This window comes from Chiloscyllium plagiosum, unplaced genomic scaffold (assembly GCF_037043375.1).
Source record: "Chiloscyllium plagiosum isolate Xiang-an unplaced genomic scaffold, Cpla_swu_hap1 HiC_scaffold_31, whole genome shotgun sequence".
NCBI classification, from domain to species: domain Eukaryota; kingdom Metazoa; phylum Chordata; class Chondrichthyes; order Orectolobiformes; family Hemiscylliidae; genus Chiloscyllium; species Chiloscyllium plagiosum.
This window is the reverse complement of record NW_028270169.1, coordinates 49,660,289-49,678,987: the sequence shown is the minus strand read 5'-3', so window position 1 is coordinate 49,678,987 and position 18,699 is coordinate 49,660,289. Positions and strand designations below refer to the sequence as shown.

The 18,699-nt window shown below is 45.0% G+C and overlaps 1 protein-coding gene across 1 annotated transcript in view; it reads right to left on the bottom strand.

Moving 5' to 3' along the window:
• tmem120aa (transmembrane protein 120Aa) overlaps positions 1-18,699 on the bottom strand; it is a 29,732-nt gene extending 11,033 nt beyond the window's left edge. Inside the window, exons 1-5 of the mRNA XM_043718759.2 lie at positions 18,545-18,699; positions 8,255-8,373; positions 5,407-5,523; positions 4,035-4,094; positions 3,842-3,937 (exon numbers count right to left, since the gene is read on the bottom strand). Of these exons, the coding sequence (XP_043574694.1) occupies positions 3,842-3,937; positions 4,035-4,094; positions 5,407-5,523; positions 8,255-8,373; positions 18,545-18,607 (455 nt within the window). The 5' untranslated portion in view covers positions 18,608-18,699. The remainder of the gene's footprint in view (positions 1-3,841; positions 3,938-4,034; positions 4,095-5,406; positions 5,524-8,254; positions 8,374-18,544) is intronic.

Here is an 18,699-nt window from a genome sequence, read left to right as displayed (position 1 = left end):
GCCCAAAAATCCCATACCCTTTTCTCACTGCGTTCTCAATAATGTCTTCCCACCCACAAAGGGCACTGTACATCTCCCTCCTCTTTCCCCCCCACCCCAGGTCTCACTACCTCTGCACACAATTTCAAACTCTGCCACTGTGTCTGCACTGGCTCGGTCAAAATCACCTCACAGCTTTCTGTGCTACAGTCCATTAGTTGCCGGTCTTCCAACTACTAGTGCCACTGTAATCATCTTCACCGTCTGTCACACCTCTACATTTAGTATCATTGGAGAGTTGACTCTGCGTTGCAATATCCAAATCACTTATGTAAAACATGGTGGTCCTAGCACTGAACCTTCAGGAGCCAGTGTCTACCATCCTCCTATCTGCAAACTACCTGGGACCCATTTGTTTTGTGTGCTCAAGGTTTCTACCAGCTGCCCACGGATACCTTTATTCCACAAGTCGCAATTTTGACACCAGTCTTTGTCTAAGTGCTTTCTTAAATTCCATTCAGACAATATCCATTGCATTCTCTTCATCAACTTGCTCTGTTATTTCAGCAAAATCAGTAGGTTCATCAAAGACTATCTGTCTCTCACTAACCCACACTAGCTTTCCTTAAATAACTCACTTCTCCATTACTTTTATCCAATTATTGTTTCCGAACCTTAATCCAACACCAATGTTAAAATGACTGGGTTTGTAGTTGTTAGCTATGCTCTTTTCGCGAGCAAGTGAGTCACACTGATTGCTATCTAATCCTTTGGCCCTCCTCCTGTATTTAGGAACGATTTCAACGACAAGTCCTACCCCCACATTTCTCAGGAAACCGAGGCACAAGTCATCTTGACCAGGCAACTTATCATGCCCATCAGTACGGCCTGCCCATCAATTTTCAAGCCACCATTACCTCAACCATCTCAAACATACAAAATCCTGAGGGGACTTGACTGGGTGGATGTTTAGAGGATGTTTCCATCCGTGGGAGAACTAGAGGTCATCATGTAAAAAAGGTGTCCAACCAGAAATTAGGAAACATTTTCTCTCAGTCTGGGGCATTCACTTCCCAGAAATCAGTGGATTCTTTAAATATTTCTCAGGCAAAGGTAGATAGAGTCTTCATTACCAAGATGAAAGATTATCAGGGATATGCAGGCATGTAGATTTGAGGTTAAAATCAGATCAGCCACAATCTTATTGAGAGGCAGAGGACGTTCAAAGGTTCCAAGGCCCTACTCTTGTTTGGATGTTCATACAAGCAGTTCAAGATTTTTGGAATACCTTTTACGCCACCAATTCCCAAATTCTCTCTTTGCCAGCAGGACCTGATTCAACTCTGATGCCTCTTAAAATCTCAGTCATGACGTGATTGTAAATAATGGCTATTACACTAAGGCACTCAAAATACAAGGGACTCCCACACAACGACATACAATTAATATACTACACATCCAGTTTTGTTGTGGGGGGGGGAAAAAAAAAGAGTACTGGAGGATATTGAACAGAGATGAAACAAAGTCATTCACCACCCCTAGGATTGACCCCAGGACTGCAATCACAGCCAGGGCTCTTTATCTTTTATTCATTCATCACTGGTCGGACCATGTTTATTGCCCATCCCTAATTGCCCTTGTGAAGGTGGGGGGGCGAGCTGCCTTCTTGGACAACTGCAGCCCACCTGTTGTGGGTTGACCCACTCGCCACATTATTCCCAGCCTCTGACCTGCTCTTGTAACCACTGTGTTTACATGGCAAGTCCTGTTCAGTTTCTGGTCAATGGTAACTCCAAGGATATTGATAGTGGGGGATTCAGTGATGGTAATACCACTGAATGTCAATGATTAGATTGTTTCTTGTTGGAGATGTCCATTGATGCCACACAAATGCCAGGCAATGTTACTTGCCAGTTGTCAGTCAAACCTGAATATTGTCCACATCTTGTTGCACTTGAACCTGGTCTGCTTCAATATCTGAGGAGTCGCAAATGGTGCTGAACATCGCTGATGATTACGCAAACATCCCCACTTTCGACCTTATGATGGAGGGAAGGCCATTGATGAAGCAACTGAAGGTGGTTGGGCCCAGGGCACTACCCTGAGGAACTCTGCAGAGTTGTCCTGGAGCTGAGATTACTGACCTCCAATAACCACGACCATCTTCCTTTGTGCCAGGTGTGACTCTAACCAGTGGGATGTTTGACCCCTGATTCCCATTGATTCCAGTTTTGCCAGGGCTCCTTGATGCCATACTTGGTCAAATGCAGCCTTGATGTTAAGGGCTGTCACTCTCCCCTCCCCTCTGGAATTCAGCTTTTTTGTCCATGCTTGAACCAAGGCTGTAATGAGGTCAGGAGCCGAGTGGCCCTGGCAGAACCCTAAACTGGGAGTCACTGAGCAGGTTATTGCTCAGCAGATGTTGATGACAACATTCATCACTTCACTGATGAGAGTAGTCTGATGGGGCAGTAATTAGCCAGGATGGATGTGTCCTGCTTTTTATGTACACGACATACCTGGGCAATCTTCCACATTGTTGTAAGTGTAGTGGAAGAGTTTGGCTAGGGGAGCAGCACATTCTGGAGCACAAGGCTTCAGTGCTATTGCTGGAATGTTAGCAGGGCCCGTAGCCTTTGCTGTATCCAGTGTCTCCAACTGTTTCTTAATATCATACACAGTGAATCCAATTCGCTAAAGACTGGTACGTGAGATGCTGGGGACTGGAGCAGACCAAGATGGATCACCCACTCGGCACACCTAACTATAGCAGAGTAACTCAAACTGATTCCAGCCTGTAAATTATTTCCAATCATCAATTCTCATCTCAGTAGCAGGTAAACCATTCGGAAAGAAAATGCATTTCTGCCACAACCTAGAGACATCATAATGCTCACTTTACAGACAAATAATGTAATGGATAACAAAGGAAATGCAGCAACCAATTAGTGCACAGCAAGATCTCACACACAGCAATGCAAGAATAACCAGTGATGTTGGCTCAGGGACAAAAATGAAAGAAATAGATTAGGTGAACTAGTGAAATTCTCAGTTCTTCTTCAAAGTAGTTCCGTGGGTCCTCTAACGTCCGCCTGATAGGACTCTGTTTAATGCTTCATCCAAAAGGCGTTGCCTCCAACAGTACAGCACTCCCTCAGTACTGCACTGGAGTGGTGAACTCAGCTTATATGTCTTAGTTGAACCTATGACCTGGAACTTATAAACCAACAAAAGCGGCTGTCTACTAAAAGTAAATGCAAGTGCTTCAATATCGTAAAAATATGAAGAATTATTTAGTGTTTCTTGTCAGGAGCTAGTTGTCACAAGTCTTTTGTTTTATATTCACTCATGGGCTGTGGACATCACTGGCTAGCCCAGAGGGCAGTGAAGTGCCAACCAGATTGCTACGGGCCTGAGTCACATGTGGGCCAGACCGGGTAAGGGATGGCAGATGTCCTTCCCTAAAGGACACGAGTTAACCAGATGGGTGTTTCTGGTGGTTAACAATGGTTTCACGGTCATTGATTCCAGATTCCTTACTGAATTTAAATTCCATTATCTACTGTGGCAGGATTGGGACTTGGGTCCCCAGAATGTTAGTGGAGTTTCTGGATTAACAGACCATCGGTAATACCACTAGGCCAGTGCCTTCCCATCGTCTGGTCAAAAGGTCAAAGGTTAGTGAGCACGTAATGGTACCTGGAAGATCAGACACAACCCTGTCCTCTCCAATGGCACTTCCCTCAGGTTAGGGATTCTGTTGGGGCTGAATGAAGCATTTCTGTTAACCGCCCGGAGGCTGGGGAGGAGAGGCCACTTTCCCAGTTGTACTGTCACTCTGCATTCACCAACCAATTCTCACCTGGAGTTTAACAAGAATCTGCAGCTGAAGGAGATGAGGAGGAGGATGATGGTAAGACAGAGCTTGAATTTCTCATACTCGTCCTTGTAGGCAAACCTGCAGCACGGAGAAAATGGACAAGGTCACATGGAAGACTTAAGGAGATGAGAACGAGAACTTTACCCATCCAGGAGTGGGCCCAGTCAATACTTACTTGGCCTGTTTGCTGAGCAGGGTCACATTGACATTTCCCAGAACCAGACTCAAGTACAGCCTGCAACAGACGGAAAAGAATCATTATCCTTCCTGAGGTCACAGCAGAAATAAAGGCCCTTTTAAGGGCAACAAAACACTTGGCATTCAGGCCACTTGTCAGCTTTCAAACCAATGTGTGGATGAAATGTTTGTGAGGTACACACAAATAAATGTAGCCCCTTGAGCAACCGAGTGGACAACTTCAACCCAATGTGCCCAATTGGCTACGTGGCAGTTCAGCAAAAGCTTCACTAGGTTGGTCCAATGGTGAGAATAAGTTGGACCAGTATTCTCTGGAGTTGAGATGAATGAGTGGTGATCTCATTGAAAGATTCTGAATGGGCTCAATAGGGGTAGATACCGAAATTGTTTCTGTTGAGCAGCAAACACTGGGAGGGGGGGGGGGGGGACACAGTCCGAAGAGGAGGGGCCAATCCTTTCGGACAGACGGGAGGAGAAATGACTTCACTCAGAGGATTGAGAATGTTTGGAAATCTCTCAGCCGGAGAGCTGTCGATGCTCCACCATTATTTAAGGCTGCAAGGGATAGATTTTCGGTATCATGAGGAATGAAAGGACTCGGGGAGCGGGCAGAGTTCCGTCCCATTCTGTTCGTATGTCTTGTGCAGGAGAACCTTTTACACTGACAAAATATCAAGGCTTCAACCATTAAATGCAAGTATAAAAAGACGGCACAGTGGCTCAGTAGTTAGCACCGCTGCCTCACAACACCAGGGACCCGGGTTCGATTCCAGCCTCGACCGACTGTGTGGAGTTTGCACATTCTCCATGTGTCTGTGTGGGTTTGATCCAGTCTCCTCCCACAGTCCAAAGATGTGCAGGTTAGGTGGATTGCCCATGCTAAATTGCCCGTAGTGTTCAGGGATGTGTAGGTTATGTGCATTAGTCAGGGGTAAATGTAGGGGAATGGGTCTGGGTTGCTTACTCTTCTAAGGGTCAGTATGGACCTGTTGGGCTGAAGGGCCTGTTTCCACTCTGTAGGGATTCAATCAATGAAAACTCCACTAGGAAATTGCTCAAGAATAATACACAGAGAAAAACTACATATTAAAGTTAACATCCATTGATGAATGACACTGGCGACAAGCTAGAACCTCAATATTTTCATCACAAAAGGACCCAGTGCAAATTTTTAATAAAAATAGAATCGATTGCTGGACAATGTGCTTCAAAGAAGAGATTCCCAATCTATTGGAAGTCTAGAATCTGAACATGTGCATGAATAGGCACTGCCAAGTCAAATCTGTTGGCAAGCAATGCTGCTTTGGCACTCAAAGGGTTAAGTAGATGGGGTCACTCGAAGCACTTACCCGTTTTTTTTTGGGAGGAAAGCTTCCATTTCAAAGAAGATGTTTTGTCTTTCCTTCATCAGTTCCTGGATGAAACCAGTGTCTCTCCACTGCTCTTCGCTTTCTGGCAACTGACATCTGGGAGGTAGGAAATAGATCAAGATGTAACATCACTGAAATGTAGGGGTCAAACAAGACTGCACTGCAGCAGCTTGGCTCAGCTGGCTGGTTCAAGCCCCATTCCCAGGCCTGAGCAAATGGTCAATAGCAACATTTCATCTCTCAATGATAGGGCTCTGGAGAGTGTTGTCAAACAAAGAGATCTAAGGGTGCAAGTGCATAGTTTCATCAAAGTGGAGTCGCAGGTAGACAGGGTGATGAAGAAAGCGTTTGGCACGCTTGCCTTTATTGGTTGGAGCATTGAGTATAGGAGTTCAGAGATCATGGTGTGGCTGTACAGGACATTGCAGGCCACTTTTGAAAGATTGCATTCAATTCTGGTTTCACTGCAATACAAAAGATGTTGTTAAACTTGAGAAGGTGCAGAAAAGATTTACAAGGATGTTGCTAGGCCTGGAGCTGCCAGAGCAAGTGGTGGAGGCTGGTACACTTACAACATTTAAAATGCATCTGAATGAGAATTATGAATAGGATGGAGTAACAGGGATACCCTGGCAAAACACTGGCAAATGGGACAATGAAATGTCTGGTCAGCATGGACAAACTGGACCAAAGGTGTTTCATACTATCTGACTCTATATCTCAACTTGTCCATCTATATCCTCTGCCATTGGTCCGATTTAGTTTCTGGTCAAATCAGTTAATACAGAAACTATAAAAAGGCAGTCAGATGTTACGAATTCTGCTACCAGTAACTCACCTCCGGACTTTCCAAAATCTGCCCATCATTAACGAGGCACAAGTCAGGAATGTCATAGAGAGGTACAGGATGGAAACAGGCCCTTCGATCCAACTCGTCCATGCTGACCAGATATCCCAACCCAATTTAGTCCCACCTGCCAACACTCAGCCCATATTCCTCTTAAAAAAAGGGCTCATGCCCGAAACTTCGATTCTCCTGCTCCTTGGATGCTGCCTGACCTGCTGCACTTTTCTAGCAACACATTTTCAGCCATGTTCCTCTAAACCCTTCCTATTAATATACCCATCCAGATGCCTTTTAAATGTACTAGCCTCCACCATTTCCTCCTGCAGCTCATTCCATACACGTACCACCCCCTGCTTGAAAAGGTTGCCCCTTAGGTCTCTTTTATATCTTTCCCCTCTCACCCTAAACCTATGCCCTCTAGTTCTGGACACCCCCACCCCATGGAAGACCCTCTGTCTATTTATCCTATCTATGTCCCTCATGATTTTATAAACCTCTAACCACCCCTCAACTTGCGATGCTCCAGGGAAAACAGCTCCAGCCTGTTCAACCTCTCCCTATAGCTCAAATCCTCCAACCCTGGCAACATCCTTGTAAATCTTTTCTGAACCCTTTCAAGTTTCACAACATCTTTCCGATAGGAAGGAGACCACAACTGCCCGCAATATTCCAACCGTGGCCTAACCAATGTCCTGTACAGCCGCAACATGACCTCCCAACTCCTGTACTCCACATTCTGACCAATAAAGAAAAGCATACCAAAAGCTGCCTTCACTATCCTATCTACCTGCGACTCCACTTTCAAGGAGCTATGAACCTGTACTCCAAGGTCTCTTTGTTCAGCAACACTCCCCAGGTCCTTACCATTAAGTGTATACATCCTACTACGATTTCCTGTGATGGAATACTCCCCACTTGCCTGGATGGGTGCAGTCCCTGGATGGGTGCAGTCCCAACAACACTCAAGAAGCTCGACACCATCCAGGACAAAGCAACCACTTGATTGGCACCACATCCATCACTTTAAACATTCAATCTCATCGCCATTGATCCATTGGTAGCAGTGTGTACCATTGACAAGATGCAATGCAGAAACTCTCAAGCATCCTGCAACAGCACCTTCTAAAACCTTCAGCCTCTACCACCCAGAAGGACAAGAGCAAATACACGGTAACACTAAAATCAAGCCACACAGCATCCTAACCTGGAAAGCCATCAACTTCCTTCACTGTGGTTGGGTCAAAAATATTGGAATTCCTTCCCTTACAGCCCTGTGGGAGGTGTCCCTACATCCAAGAACTGCAGCAATTCAAGAAAGCAGCTTAGCACCACCCTCAGAAGGGCCATTAGAGAGGGACAACAAATGCTGGCCTAGCCAGGGTCACTCATCCCAGGGAAGATTAAAAACAACTCCAAAGGCCTTGCACTGGCCTGGCCATGGATTATTCCTCAACCAACAACACAGCTGCCTTCTCTGATTTCCTACATTAGAACAAATGATTCCAAACTGCATAAGCGTGTGAAGGATGTTACTTTAACTGCAAGTTCTTTCTGCATCCTCCAGCTCCTCATTCAGATATCAGTGTACTCTGCCATTCTAACCACCTCACCTCACAGCACTTACTTCTTTGATTACTCCCCTTGATCTTGCCCCAGCAATCCTGTCATCATTTAACCTCTCCTGTCTTTCACATACCTTCCTTTTTGTCATTCCCCCACTCCGACCTTTTCACCTGCTTAAAACCGGTTTTCCAAATCCCAATGAAATATCATCCATCCGAAACATTAATTTCTGCCTGCCGTCGCTTCCTGATCTGCTGAGCATTCTCAACATTTTATCCATTTCTGCTTTTATTTTTCCTTCTCTCCCATTTGCCCGATTGGATAAAGAGTGCAATGTTACAGTTTGAATACGCTGAGGGAGTGCAAACAGTTCAGAACCAAAGTCCAAAAGCCTGATCGACAGAAAGTACTATTTACCGTTCAAGACTTTTGGAGAGTTCCCTGTATTTCTTCTTCTGTCGTTCGATGGAACTGAGGCAGGCGTTTTGAAGTTTGATCACCTCTTCCAACTGCTGCTTGTACAGCTTGTGTGTTTCCTGTGGAAGAGATCAAAGATGGTTAAATACTATGTGGAATCAAATGTATAAATCACAGGATGCACTCCGCTTTGACCTGGAGATTAGCAATTACTACAGAAGATGTAAACCAGCAAGCTTCCCAAGAGTTTACAATCCTTCATGTTGTCTGTGCTCCCCTTATCCCTAACAAATTCCTGGGATGGCAGGACTGGTGTATGAAGGGAGACTGGATCGGTTAGGAGGATATTCACTCTTACAGTTCACCTTGAGCATGAGAATTCAGCCCAATGACCAGCACGGTGGCTCAGCGGTTAGCACCGCTGCCTCAGAGCACCAGGGGCCTGGGTTTAATTCCAGCCTCAGGCAACGGTGTGTGGAGTTTGCACATTCTCCACGTGTCTATGTGGGTTTCGACCGGGTGCTCCAATTTCCTCCTACAGTCCAAAGGTGTGCAGGTTAGGTGGATAAGTTACAGGGATGGGATGGGTCTATGTGGGATGGTCTGTGTGGGCTCAATGGGCCAAATGGCCTGCTTCCACACTGCAGGGATTCATGATTTATCTTTGCAGTGGAGATCAACAAATGTCCAGGTCCCTAGCTCTGGAAGTACCTCCTTAAACATCCCCATCTCACTGTCCTCCTTTGAATTTTTATTAACACCTATGTTGTTGACTAATATCTTGCTCATTGATCTTTCAATTACTTAGTGTTTGAGAATGTTTCACTCGGGATATTTCAGCAGATTGCAGGTGCCATATAAATGCACACTGTTGTTGGATTTTGGTCAAATGCACAAGATCTGTGACCTCTCAGTGCCAAATCCAGGCCAAACAGCAACAAAATCCACAACTCAGACTACTATCGATCATAAAACCAGAGCATTCAACAGGAGGGAACAAAATGAAACTACGTTGTATTTCCTTTCCCAGGTCAGGGAAGGAGAAATGATGTGAGAAAAGGAGAGAAATAAACAAAAAAATCCAAAAGGTTTACATAGTGTCTTTCAAATCCTCAGGACACTCAGAGCACTTCAAAGCCAATGAAATAAAGCCAATAGAATTAACATCAGAGGGGAACAGTGCAGATAACATTTGTGAGAGTTCAGGGATAGAGACAGGTCATTGGGATTACTGCGGCATCTTTGACTATCGGAAGGGTGTTGCGAAACTCAACAGGGTTCAGGAAAGATTTACAAGGATGTTGGCAGGGTTGGAGGATTTGAGCTATAGGTAGAGGTTGCATAGACTGGAGCTGTTTTCCCTGGAGCATCAGAGGCTAAGGGGTGACCTTATAGAGGTTTATAAAATCATGAGGGGCATGGATAGAGTAAATAGCCAATGTCATTTTCTCAGGTTGGGGGGAGTGCAAATATAGAAGGCATGGGTTTAGGATGAGAAGGGAAAGATTTAAAAAAGGGACCTAAAGGACAAATCTTCCACATAAAGGGTGGTGTGTGTATGGAATGAGCTGCCAGAGGAAGTGGTGGAGGCTGGTACAATTACAATATTTAAAAGGTATATGAATAGGAAGGGTTTGGAGGGATATGGGCCAGGTGCTGGCAAATGGGACTGGATTAATTTAGATATCCAATCCGTATGGATGAGTTGGACCGAAGGGTCTGTTTCTGTGCAGTATATCTCTATGACTCTCTGACATTGTTTGAAAGGCAGAAGGAGCCTGTATTTAAACGCCTCTCATCCAAAAGAACACCATCTCCATTCATTCAACACTCCCTTGGTGTTGCTCTGAAATGCCAAGTCAATACTGTGTGCAGAATAGGGCTTTGAAAGTGGGCTCTTCTGACTCAGAGGTGAGAGTGTTACCACGAAACCCAGGCTGTTGCTTACGGTTCAACTTTCACCTACAGAACACACAGCCTCCATATTTAAACAGTGGCTATTATTAATGCTGCGTTTTCAGTGGTCAAATTTACTGATACTGGTTACTGCTGAAATATTTGAACTTGAAGGGAAGAAAACAAAACGCGGTGTGGGATGTTAGTACATCTTCACATTTCAAACCGTGAAGCACTCCCATGTCGGGTCAAGCACAGTAAAGTTATCTCTGCTGCTGCTACTGAAGGACAGTTCCTATTCAGCTGGCCTTATATTTCCTATTTCCCATGCCAGCCATTCTTGTGGCATGAGTGAGATTGCCAACTTTTTCACAGTCAAAGAAGGCTGCAGCATCAAGCAACATTCCTGGACCGGAGCACAAGATCTGGGCTGTGTTTCAGTGCTACACGAAGGGAGAGTTATATTTTCCAAAGATGCTGCCTTCTTGCACTTGTTAGAGAGAGTCATATTGCATGGAAACAGATCCTTTGGCCCAACTCATCCATGCTGACCAAGTTTTCTAAACTGAATGAGTTCCATTTGCCAGCATTTGACCCATATCCCTCCGAACCTTTCCTATTTATATACCAATTCAAACATCTTTTACATGTTGTAATTGTGCCAGCTTCCACCACTTCCTCTGGCGGCTCATTCCACACACGCACCACCCTCTGCGTGTAAATATTCGAAGGGTTTTGTCCCGAAACGTTGACTCTCCTGCTCCTCGGATGCTGTCTGACCTGCTGTGCTTTTCCAGCTTCACGTCTATTGACTGACTTCCATCATCTGCAGTCCTTACTGTCTCCAAGCTACATTCAACAGAGTTGGCCTTTATCATATTACTCAAAACCAGATTAAAAACCAAGTCTCTCCCATTGCAATGTTGTAGTAATTGGAACGATGTCAGCCATATGGATCTCATTGGAAAGGAATTCCCTGATTGGACCAAGTTAACAGCCCCAAATTGGGAGCCCTGGCCTGCAGATGTAAACAGGAGTGGCCTGTGACCATGCTAGTTTGATCTCGGAACCTAAGCGGATTCGGGCCTGGTTAGTCATTCTGCTACAATGCACATTATAGATGTGAGGCTGCCTGGGAACACCAGGTGCAGTATGCTTCTTCCGCCAGCAGTGGCTGCTCAACATCACCCCTCTGCACACGTTACAGATTCAGAGAGTTGTACAGATAGTTCTGTAATGCAATGGTTGCATTCTTGCGCATTATAGAAAAATCATGCTTTAGGAACAGCGATTAAAAGTGTTGGATGTAATCACATTACAGCCAACACACATTTTTAAAGTTCATGCTTTAGAAACAGTGTCCCCATCTCATTAATCACATTACAGAGAATTTGCGTTAACGAAACGTGCATTACAGCAGGAAGAGTTGTATATGACAGAAACAGACCCTTCACCGCAACTCGTTCAGGCCAACCAGATATCCTAACTTTATAAAAAAAACAAGAGTCTTAGAGGTTCTGTTCACTCTCGGGGCCAGCTCTGTGCTAGCTGGGTCAGGGTTAGGGTCATTTACTATGCACATGTAAATAAGGGGTGACTTGGTGATGGATACCAGCCTTGGTGGATTTATTTCAGTGGCAATGAGAGAAAAACATGCCCCTGCAGAGATTCGCTTGTAACAGTAGTTTTTAAATTAAGGTAAACCTTTCTGGCATTAAGCTGTTATTTAGGAAATTTGACTCATTCGGAAATGGGTCTGGGTGGGTTACTCTTCGGAGGGTCTGTGTGGACTGGTTGGGCCAAAGGGCCTGTTTCCACACTGTAGGGAATCTAATCTAATCTAGTCTAAAACCTGGGCCCAGTATGTGGAAAGAACACATTATTTTTTCCAGGCAAATGACATTAGGACCAATGAAAAGCAACTAGTAATTCTCCTGATAGTGTGTGGACTGCAGCTTTTTCAGTTATTGGGAAAGTTAGGCACCTGAGGCACCAGATACTAAAATTTCAAGAGTTGACAGATTTAGCTAAGGAATATTATGGCCCCAAGCCTCCTCTAAATTCTGAGATGCTATCAGTTTTACGCAGCAGGTTGAGAACCAGGAGAGTCAACATTGGGATTTTTGATGAGGTTAACACAATTGGCAGAGGCATATGACTTTGGCTTAACCCTTAATGAGATGCTCACAGACAATGTGGAATGTGGGATTAATGCTGTGATCATGCGAAAGCACCTATTGGCTGAAACCCAAATGGACTTCAAACAACACTACAACTGGCTTTATCAATAGAAAATGCAGCAGGCGGAGCATATAAGTTACAGCGTACGCCGATGGAAATGGATACCCTTACCAGGCCAACTGAGCTTGGGAAACGCCATGTAAGTGCAGACAATTGCACAGCCTCACTCAGGACATACCCTGAACAGAGGGACTCTAAGTCAGCTCACGGCAAAACCCCAAAACAAAGCCAAGCCTCAGCCAAATGGTTAAAATTTTCTCAAGGATCCGGGTTGGCAAACCATTGCAGTTGCTGCCAGTACGCGGACCTGAGACAGCAAAAGAGTCCCACTAGTCCTGACTCGAGTAAGAGAATTCATAGGCCGGTATCCAAGAGAGAGAGAGCACACCCTGGAAGGTCCACCTACATCTAACTTGGAACTGTTAAATTGCTATCGACATCCAAATCGGAACCAAAATTAATGTCTGGTTAAACGGTCACCCATGCAGTCCTAATGGAGGTTGATACTGGCGCGGCTGTATCAGTGCTTGAGGAGCCAGTCTTTACCAAAACTCACTCAAGACTGTAACCTTAAAGTTTGTGCAAGACCTTGGCCAGGCTGAGAATCTATACTGGGGAACAGATTAAGGGGCCAACTTTGGTTCCAGACCTCTTACAAGAAGCAGCTGGTTCAGTTCCCACTGATAGAAATAAAAGGCTCCGGTCTGAGCTTGATGGTGCAAAATTGATTGAGAAAGATTCATCCTGATTGAAAAATATTGAGCCAATTAGAAAATGGCCGCCTGAGCGAAGCTCTAATTAAGTACCCGGCCGTTTTTCAGAAAAGCCCTTATTTGGGCTATAGAGTTGACAAGACCAGGTTACGTCCATTGGAAGATAAAGTGAAGGTGATCAACGTTACCCCACTCCCACATCTATAACAGCACTAAGGTCTTTCTTTGGGTTATTGGTTGAATTATTATGGAAAATTCATACGTAACCTGGCCTCTACCTTGATACCCTGACATTTGGTATTGAAAACGGTCAGCCTTGTGAATGGTCTCATAGATTTAGCCTTTCGGGAAGTGAACAAGCAGCTACCATCTTCTAAGATGTTGGCCCACTGCAACTCCAAGCGAGATGTGGTGCTGACATGTGATTCCTCCCAGTAGGGTTGTGTTGGCTGACTGATTGCCCAGTGGAGAGGACCCCTCTCCCATAGCATTATGCTTCCCGGACTTTGGCTGATACCGAACACACATACACCCAGATAGAGAAGGAAGGGTTGACAGACGTCTTTGGTGTGAGAAAGTTCCACCAATACCTTTACAGATTTGTAATCGTAACAGACCACAAACCCCTGCTAGGGGTTACTCAAAGAGGACAAGGCTGTACTGGCCATAGCTTCAGGTCAAATTCAACGGTGGGCCCTTAATCTCAGCTCGTACAATTACAAGTCCAGGAGACCTAATGATAAATGCGGATGCCTTGAGCCGCCTCTCACAGGCAGATATGCCACCAGTGATGCCGCCCCTGGAACAGTCTACTCTGGTTTTAAGTTTTCTAGACATCCTTTTTGGTCACCGCTGACCATATCAGACTGTGGACACAAAAAGATCCTGTCCTGTCAAAACTAAAACAGCTGTTGGGTGGTGGGGGAAACAAATGGGCCATCACAACCAGAGATTAAACCTTTCTGGACCCAGTGAAACTAGGCCAACGTAGAGGACGGCAGAGTATTATAGGGAACAAGAGTGATTGCCCCGAGCAAAGGTCGCTGCCAGATACTGGCTGATCTCCACCAGGGTCATCCAGAGGTTTCCAAAATGAAGATGGTGGCAAGATGTTATGTCTGGTGGCCAGGACTGGATACCAACATAGCTGCATTGTTGGGGCAGTGCCGAGTGCCAATAAGGACAAAAAGTATCGCCAGCAGTTCCCTCACATTCCTGGGAATGCCAGGTAAACCCTGGGCTCAGTTGCACATCAACTATTCTGGTCCTTTCAGGAGCTCTATGTTTTTAGTCATTATGGATGCCCACTCAAAGTGGTTGGACATGTATAAAGTTCATTCTTCAAACATGGAGATGACTTTAGAAAAGCTGCAAACATCTTATGCAATACACAGGGTCATAGAAATGTTGATCACAGACAACAGGCCATCATTTACCAGCAGAGAATTTCAGCATTCCCTAAACTCAAATGGCATTCGGCATATAAGGACCACTCCATACTACCCACCGTCCAACAGTCTGGCAGAATGAGCAGTCTGAACTTTGAAGGCAGGCTTAAAAAAACAGCTTACAGCTTCACTCGATATCAAACTGTTCCTTTGATTATTGGACCACTTGAGGTGGGGAAGGGGTAGTAGTGAAATCTATCAGGAACACCAAATCAAGAGAGACAATTTATTTTTGGTGCCCAAACCATAGGAATGGGCCTATATGGGTAAGAGGCATGGATACCACAAGGTCATGTGCTGTGACATACAAGGTTCAGGTAAATGAGGTGGTCTTGAACAAACACATGGACCACACGAAAGCTGCAAACTCCCGAATGGGTCAGCAGCAAAATGTACCTGGCCCCTCAGAACAGCTGGAAAGGCTATCAGAACCAGCCTTTCTAGCATCAAAGAAACCTCCGAATCAGAGATGGATATGGCTGATGTCACACACTTAATGCCTTTGCCACCTGAAGAGGATTGATTTCTCCCAGGACACTCCAGATGGAGTTGGCAGGCTACAGTCCAGTACAAGCTGCCTGTATCTGAGGGTGGGTCAGAGAACTGGACCTGGTGTGAAAGTGCCCCAGGTAAGGCTATAAGAAAAAGAACAGGCCTACATACGCTAACTTAGAGGGAGACAGATGTCGTGATTGTAACAGGGTCAGTCAGGTGGACCTCATAGAATGAGTTCCCTGATTGGACCAGGTTAACAGCCTCAATCAGGGAGCCCTGGCTGACAGACATAAACAGGAGTGTCAGAGGTTCTGTTCACTCTGAGAGCCGGCTCTGAGGAAGTCAAACCAGTATCAAGGTCTGTGCACGTGTAAATAAAGGATGACTTGGTGACGGGATACCAGCTTCTGTGGAGTTATTTCAGTAATTATCATGGTTACTTTAAGCAGAGTGAGGTGTTGGGGAAAGATATTTTTCTTTGGTGTTAACATGGTTCAAGGAACCCTAATGGGTACTGTACAAGGTTTTTTGAAAAGCTTATAAAGGGGTGCTTTGAGATTAATGGGATTTTCTTGTGTTACCACGTGTTAAACAAATCTTTCAATTTGTAATTTAAGTAAATAATGTATTCTATTTTATCTTCATTTCTTTTGGTTAATAAGTTTTGGTTTATTGTTGATAGCACACTATCCTGTAGATTATATTTCAGCAAGAGACCTTGTTAAAATCACAAAAACAAAACATGATCTATCAAGCCAGATCTGGGAACTTCCTTGTCCAGTAATGACATCAGCTGGGCTCAGAACAACTGAATGTGATGGCTGGCATCACTAAAGTCACAGCTCACTAGGACACCAAAACCCTTGAGCTGGCTCAGCCCATTCAACAATGCCCTCCAAATCATAGTCTTGACCATTCTTAAGATATCTATTCAGTGTTTGTGAGAAGATTTGTAGCTCGGGTGCTCGTTGTTGTGGTTCTGTTCACCGAGCTGGGAATTTGTGTTGCAGACGTTTCGTCCCCTGTCTAGGTGACACCCTCAGTGTTTGGGAGCCTCCTGTGAAGCGCTTCTGTGATGTTTCCTCCGGCATTTGTAGTGATTTGTACCTGCCGCTTCCGGTTTTCAGTTCCAGCTGTCCGCTGCAGTGGTCGTTATATTGGGTCCAGATCGATGTGCTTATTGATTGAACAGCACACAAACCAACAGCCACTCTCAGACAACAACTCACCAGAACGAAGGACCCGATACCCAGCATGAGCAAAACCAATGTAGTGTACAAAATCCCATGCAAGGACTGCACAAAACACTACATAGGACAAACAGAAAGACAGCTAACGATCCACATCCACGAACACCAACTAGCCACGAAACGACATGACCAGCTATCCTTAGTAGCCACACATGCAGATGACAAGCAACATGAGTTCGACTGGGACAACACTACTATTATAGGACAAGCCAAACAGAGAACAGCCAGGGAATTCCTAGAGGCATGGCACTCATCCACAGATTCAATCAATAAGCACATCGACCTGGATCCAATATACCGGCCACTGCAGCGGACAGCTGGAACTGACAACCGGAAGCAGCAGATTCAAACCACTACAAATGCCGGAGGAAACATCACAGAATCGCTTCACAGGAGGCTCCCAAGCACTGAGAATGTCACCTAGACAGGGGACAAAACGTCTGCAACACAAATTCCCAGCTTGGCGAACAGAACCACAATATCTATTCAGTCCTACGCTGAACATATCCATGCACTTGAAGTATGTATTCTAGTTCGCTTAAGGCTTGACATGGAGGAGCCGATGTTGGACTGGGGTGGAAAAAGTTATAAATCACACACCAGGTTATAATCCAACAGGTTTATCTGGAAACACTAGCTTTCAGAGTGCTGCTCCTTCATCAGGTGGTTGTGCAGTATAAGATCATTAGACACAGAATTTATAGCAAAAGTTTACAATAACTGAACAAACCTGAATTGTTAAGTCTTTCATCTTTTAGAATGGGTTGCAGAACTTCTTCTAAGTCACCTTCTCAAGATAACAAGGTTTTATAACAAAAGGTGACATTTTATAACAAAAGACGTCACATTTTGTTATAAAACCTTAAGTTATCTCGAGAAGGTGACTAAGAAGTACTTCTGGGATTTACATATTAATTGCAACCCATTCTAAAAGATTGAAGACTTAACAATCCAGATTTGGTCAATATATCATTTCCGTTTCATGACACTAATCTTTTGCTATAATTTCTGTGTCTTATTACCTTATACTCCACAACCACTGGAAGCAGCAGCGCTCGGAAAGCTAGTACTTCCAAATAAACCTGTTAGACTATAACCTGGTGTTGAATGATTTTTAACTAGCTTAAGGCAGGTGACCTTATGGGTGTTTAAGAATTTGATAGCTGTGCCAGCTACCTACTACTTGTCCCTCAGTTCAAGGCTGGTATCTAGGCAAGAATGAGTTTCTGCCATAGCTGGTCACAAAACCTGAACAGGCTGATTCCTCACTGCAGATCTTTGAACACAAAGGGAATGCCGAATTTACTTCCTTGTCTTTCCTTCTCTGCCCACACTCTGCCTCGTCATGAAGGCATTTGGCCTCAGAGAATGGCACCGTTTGATAGACTTTCCCACTCTCTTTTTCCAACAAATACCAAAGAGCACTTTCAGTATTAATGTTGCTGACAGATATTTGCAGGGTCTAATGTTCAACTCTAGAAGTTTGCCAGATTTGCATAAATAACAGCTGCATTTCAAAGTACCTGAACGCATGAGATGTTTTAAGAAAAAAAGTCAGCAGGAACAGATTTTCATTACTTTCAGATCTGCGTCTTTACCAGTTTCACACTGCTACAGCAATCGTAAGAATCCTTTCTTCCTTACATCTGTATATTTTCCCCGAATATCTGACACTTGAGATGTCGTTTGCATTATGGTCACTCACTCCAAACCACCCACTGTATCCAAGAATCTCTTTCTAATCTCGTCAACAGCACAGAAAAGCGATCAAAAGAAAGGAAACACAGTGTGAAGATTTAAACCATTTCTGCAATGACACTTAATAGCTTTCATGTTATTAAACGCATTGAAAGTCGTGTTCCGGGGGACAGGGTGTACTTGTGCAATAAATCAGATCAGTCCTGGGGAGGGGAGGGACGCGGTACATTGAGAACAGTAAGGTGGTGGTTAATCAGAGGACACCATTCCGCCTAAAGGAGAGGGACACGTTGCAGTTTGCAAACGGGATAACTCTTTCTTTTGGTCTCAGGACAGCGAACAATCTGCAGCGCATCGGTAGCCGGTGACTGACAGCCGATCGGGGCAACCAGGAAGGAATTATTGGCTCCTGGGCCCAGAGATACACCAATGGTGGACGGGGGGAGGTTTGGGACCTGTGGTTGGAGTTTGGGGCAGGGAGAGGGATCTGACAGCGGCGGCGGAATGGGAAGGGATAGCTGGGAAGCCGGACCGCACGATCGCCGCTACCTGTAACAGCTGATAATCTTTGTCCAGGGCCTCCCACTCCTCCCAGCACTCCTGGAAAGACATGCTGCTTCCCCCGGCCGGGCTGCAGCCGCCAGCCCCCAGGCTCTGGGTACACCTCCCCTCCTTTACCAGATCGCACCCTCAAAACCAGCAGC